The 5660-nt window shown below is 41.1% G+C and overlaps 1 protein-coding gene across 1 annotated transcript in view; it reads right to left on the bottom strand.

Moving 5' to 3' along the window:
* Positions 1–535: 535 nt before the first annotated feature.
* cyldl (cylindromatosis (turban tumor syndrome), like) overlaps positions 536–5660 on the bottom strand; it is an 8053-nt gene continuing 2928 nt past the window's right edge. The window contains 12 exon segments of the mRNA XM_069152924.1: positions 536–1446; positions 1904–2117; positions 2243–2361; positions 2480–2588; positions 2953–3085; positions 3185–3248; positions 3337–3428; positions 3527–3637; positions 3988–4129; positions 4821–4977; positions 5142–5314; positions 5414–5492. Coding sequence (XP_069009025.1) covers positions 1262–1446; positions 1904–2117; positions 2243–2361; positions 2480–2588; positions 2953–3085; positions 3185–3248; positions 3337–3428; positions 3527–3637; positions 3988–4129; positions 4821–4977; positions 5142–5314; positions 5414–5492 — 1578 coding nt within the window. The 3' untranslated portion in view covers positions 536–1261.

Below are 5660 nucleotides of genomic sequence, written 5' to 3'. Positions count from 1 at the left end.
ATTCCATTTTATTTGTATATACTGTTCATTTTTACATTTCTCTTTATATTTTATATTTGTACATTTAAATTTTCTTTTATATATTTACATTTAAATGCAATTTTTAAAAAAAAAGTTAAATATTTGTAATTTTTAAAAAATATTTTATGTTAAAAAAAATGATATATTGTTTTTAATAATTTTACCTGGATTTTTATAGCTTACCCCGTATCTTCTCTGGTGCCCTAAAACCAACGGCCGCTTCACGTTTTGTAGCAAACTGACAAATTAAAAGAGCAAACACACAATGTTTGTTTTACTCACAACGTTCCTGAGTTGCCGTCCGAAACACAGGAGAGACTCTGGCTAGATTCACAGTCCAGGTCCAGGTCCAGGTCCTGGTCCAGGTCCTGGTCCCAGTCTTCACCTCATCAACCCGCATGTTTACCGATGTAAATAAATAATGCTGCATTACTTTTACCTTTACTTACACAACAAAGACATAATAACAAGTCTTATCAATCTCTGGATTTAACATTTTAAATTCACAATGAACTGTTTTAAAAGATTATTTATTGATCTTTTTTTTTAATATATATACATATGTATTTTCAGTATATTCATTGTGTTGTATATCAGAACCAGAAACAATAAACAAACAATATAAAATGAAAGAAGGCCTCGAATTCGGACCCTGAAGCACCCTCTTACCCAATTATTAACCTCAAACATCATGATTCAAAAAAGAGGCTTTTCATCCCCAAAAAAACCATCTACGTATTATTTACCATTCTGCGAAATACTAGAATCTGAACACATTTTTTACTGAAATATATAAAGTATGTGGTCCAGCCGCCTAGTTAGAAAACATGAAGGCCAAATGGTTTCACAACATATTTACAGTAGTGCCGTTTAGATCTGAATCAGTCTGCCTGAACTCTAAATACGAGTACAGATAACCATCCGACACCGAGATCAAATATTCACGTCCATCACAGACTGCATGTCGCTGATTGTCATTTTATTCTTCAGATTATTGTTCAGAAATCACTGATAAAGCAACATCAGTTTGTCCTTCGCTTCATGCTAAATCATGTAAAACAACACTTATAAATTATTTGTATTTTACCCCCCCATCGCTGAGGGAGCAAATTATACATATATACATATACGTCAGTTTTACATGTTTGTGTTTTCACACGATCATAAAAGGAAAAATTAAACAATTCAGCAAAAAAAGGGAAATTACATAAAAAATAAAGTGTGTGCCGTGTTTTCCTCGTCAGCGATAGAGACACATGCTGGTGCTCTGGTACAGGTACATGTAGGCGTCACAGAAGAGACGCTTGGCCACGCCTTTCATGTCCCGAGGCACCTGATTGGCCAGCTCGGCGGGAGACATTTCCAGGTACATGGCGACCTCGGGGCAGGCCTGCACCTCCGGGATGTTGAAGCCGTCTCGCTCTCCTGAACACAATGATAATAATAATAATAATAATAATAATAATAATAATAATAATAATAATAATAAACTTTATTTGTATAGCATCTTTCATGCAAGAAATGCAGCTAAAAGTGCTTCATGGCAAGATAATTACATGCAGTGTTTCACAGAAAAACAGATATAAAGGAAGATTTAAAAAAATACAGGAAAGAAATGAGATGCATAGGAAACAGATCAAATGCACAAGAAACACATAAAATGTATAAGAACAGATCAAATGTTTAAGAAACAGATCAAATGTATAAGAACAGATAAAATGTATAAGAACAGATAAAATATATAAGAACAGATAAAATGTATAAGAACAGATAAAATGCATCAAATTAAACACAAACAGTGACAATATAAAATAAGCATTTTCACAACACTGCTGCTGCTATTAAACACTTGTATGAACGATGTTTCTGAACTGAGACTCACCTTGTCTGTCCGCCATGCTGTCGAAGAAGATCCAGTCCTCGTGGTCGGGCCCGTGTTTGACGAAGGACACGTAGTGGCTGGTCTCGATGCAGAGCACGGCGAACAGCTCCAGCTTGTCTCGGGTCAGAGCGTGAGGAGCGCCGTGACCCACGTAACCTACGGGGATGTCCAGACGGGCCGGCCGGTGGGATTGACGCTGAGGATGACAGTGCACCTGCGACCAAAACACACGCAACTAATGATTATAGTTCAAATCAGCATTATTTTTGAAATATGAAATGACCACCACGGGTTTCTCTTTATATCTTCTTATTAGATCCACCAGATCACGAGACAAACCTGAGCAGAACACTCCGCGCAGAAGACTTTGAACCCCGTGTGGCTGAAAACGGGATCTTTGAAACAGTCGGTGCACTCGTTCACGGCCAGGTGTCCACACAGCATGCACTGCTGAGGACCTGAAACACACACACACACACACACACACACACACACACACACACACACACACACACACCATGTGTTCGAGCACGTTAGTCGGCCTGTGTGTGTGTGTGTGTGTGTGTTTAATGATACCTTCAGAGAGGAGGTCGGTGATGTCCAGCTCCAGAGAGGGAATGATTTTGTCAAACATCTTGAATTTCTTTCCGAAGCGAGGCATCTGGAGGATGAGGCAGGACGGCACCTGCAGGTAGGAGACAAGTGAAGTGAGACGACGGCAGGAAAGAGAGTCAACTGTTCAATGGCGCCATCTGCTGGAGAAACCGACCCCATAGGGGGGAGGGAGGCCTGAGAGGGAATTATGTTGAATGACAAAGCTTGATTTGTAAGAAAAAACAAAAATCGACTTCATTTTTTTACTAAAGTCTCAAATAAAATGAACAGAAATGTTTCTTTTGCAGCTTAAAAAAATGCAAAGAATTGTCTGTTTTAGAAATAGTTGAGTTGTTTTACTTTAAAGTGTTTAAAGCGAACTTAACTGCTAACAGTTCCATCAAATAACCAAAAGCTGAAGAGGATATTTTGCGTTGCTGTTGAAGGACTCTCACCTCCGCTAGCTTCAGTCCTGCGCTGTGGAAGGAGTGCTCCAGGAGCTGCTGGACCGTCGGCAGAACCAGGCTGTGGTTCTGGTCCAGGAAGATCTGATAGCAGTAACTCTCCTGCACTTTACCGGCAGCTGAACTAAATAGAAGAGGATGGAAAAAAAAATGTGTATTCGTTTCCATAAAAGAGTGTTAAAAACTCACAAAGTGGGAAAAAGCAGCGGTGTTGTCGTCGTACAGTTTGAGGAGCGGGTCCAGCGCCAGAATGTGGTACATGATGACCATGAGGAACTCCTCCGGATCTGAAACACAAAAGTGGCATCGGCGGCTTTAGACTTCGCGACTTGAAAACCAAAACGACGAGTCAGCTGTTCTGAGAGCAGAACGGACCTTTCTCGTCCGTGGTGAAGGAGCGACTGTAGCCGTGTTTCTGCAGCTGCTGCCGGAGCTTCATGATGTGTCGGCCCTCCACGAAGCCCTGACTGCAAACAGGCAACGTAAACAAACACAGCGCTGTTTCAGAAACACACACAAAAAAAATGTTATGTTTTACGTGCCATAAATGTGTGAAAGCGCACACCTGCGGAGCGGGTTGACGATGTCGAGGAGCAGCGTTTCCTGAATCGGGGCGTCTTGAGGCGTCGTTGATTTGAACAACACGGAGTCCAACACGGACGAGCAGGAAAACAAACTGGAAAGCAAAGAAAGGAAACGAGGTTTGACGTGAGAAGCTGCCTGTTTTCGAATCCCTTCAGTGTCGTATTAAAACATCAACCAGCAATTATTTGAATTGTAAACAATATCTGTAAATAACAAATACTTGGCTCAATCCCTTCGGGCACATTCAGCATTTTAAGATGTATAATTGACCATTAATCACATTCAATTAAATACAGAATGAGAACTTGGTTGTTTCTTTTGTTAGAAAATGAGTCTCGAATACAACAATTAAAGAGAGCGTTAAAGTCTACCAACTTTATGTAGGTTTATGTTTTAGACCGAACAACACATCATTTATGGTGAGACGTTGATCATCCTGACCCGAAGAGGGCGGCGTCCATGTAGCAGGAGTTGCAGTGCCCCTGGATCCCCTTCATTCGTCCAATCAGAAGATTGCTGACCTGCCCGGTGGTGATTGGAGGGACGGTCTCCAGCTTCCCTGGTTGGCGCTCTGTGTCTCTCTCTGAAGACAAACAGGAAGAAATCATCACGTATTAAAACAGAGATTGACTAAGTATTTTATGTACGTTATGAATACAGCTAACACTACATTCAAAAATACAATCTGTAAAGTGTACGTAATATCTGTCTTAGAAATATCTGAAAATACAAAAAAGCCTTCAAAGTAAAGTGGAAAATTAATAGTTAATTAATTAACTATTAAATAATTAATAATTATTTTTTACAGCTTTCTGGTGGCAAATGTGTTACTGCTGCCAGAGGGTGGCAGTGTTACACCTAAAAGCTCTTTTTGAATTCAGGTAATACTGCCAATTTTTGTCGCTTTGATTTAGCAACTTTCCAGACTCCTTCAGCGACTTTTGTTAAAAGAAAAACAAAAGCACCTCGCAACAAATTTTAGCGACTTTTTGTAAAAAAAAATTGCTGCGTTCAAGAAAAAAGGGTCGCTGGTGCTTTCTAGGAGCAATCATTTTTAATATATTCTAAATGACAGCACGGCCGTTGTATTGATATTATGTGTGAGGTGATATTGTCAGGTGACGTCACAAAAATTCCCATTCTTACCGCAAACAACGCAAAAAGTTGGAATTTTTTTCCTAACTATTTTTCTCACTTCCAGGAGAACCAACGTTGGCCACAAGGGGGCACTGACTGTACTCTTGAGTCAAAATTGCGGTCGATCCCGTACTTACCTCCGTCGTCCAGCTTCTCGTCGCGATTGGCCGACAGGCTCTGGAAGCGCGAGTCCGGGCGGCAGGAGCTCAGCTTGATGAACAGAGCTCTCTTGAAAGGACACGAGAATAAACGTTCCCCCATGAAGACCCCGTCGCTCGCGCCTTTTTCTTCCTCCTGCGGACGGGAAATAATACGGACCGGTGACCGAAATTCAACCCAGAGTCCTTAAACCGCATCGCAGAGGATGATGTTGAGTCGCCTAAATGTAGTAAATATTATATTATATGTTCCTAATTATTAGAATTTGCAGTCTCTAATATTTCCGTGTAGAGATGTACCAGCTCCAGTCCGACCATGACGTCGTCTCGGTCAGGCAAATTGCCGATCCAGCGAATTATTCCATACGAGATGCTGGCGCCCATGGTGACCTCCACCATGGAGTTCACCCCCAGGCACGGACCGTCCACGTCCGTTTCCATCGCAGCTGCACCGACCTCGATGCTCTCCGACTCTACAGGGAACAAGACGTTCCAGTCAGATATATATACATATATATATATATATACATATATATAGTAAAAAAACAGCTTCACACAAGAGTCGCTCCAACCTGCAGGAACCTCTCCCTTGGCGACCAGGTCAAGCGGGACTTGGATTTCACCGCCACTCTTCCCGGCCTCGTCTTTGTCCTGAAATTTAGCAAGAAAGCAAAAAAAACAAAAAACTGTAAATGTCTCGTTAGCTGCTGATAACTTTTGTTTTAAGGTCTGGTTGCGACAAAAAAAATAAAAAAAATCGGTGGACAACATGGCGTCTTTACAAAAATATAAGAGCAAAAGAATGTGATGAAAAGCAAC

This window comes from Embiotoca jacksoni, unplaced genomic scaffold (assembly GCF_022577435.1).
Source record: "Embiotoca jacksoni isolate LCO1_2020_lvr unplaced genomic scaffold, fEmbJac1.0.p SCAF_19, whole genome shotgun sequence".
In the NCBI taxonomy this organism is placed as follows: domain Eukaryota; kingdom Metazoa; phylum Chordata; class Actinopteri; family Embiotocidae; genus Embiotoca; species Embiotoca jacksoni.
This window is presented reverse-complemented; position numbering and strand designations above follow the sequence as displayed.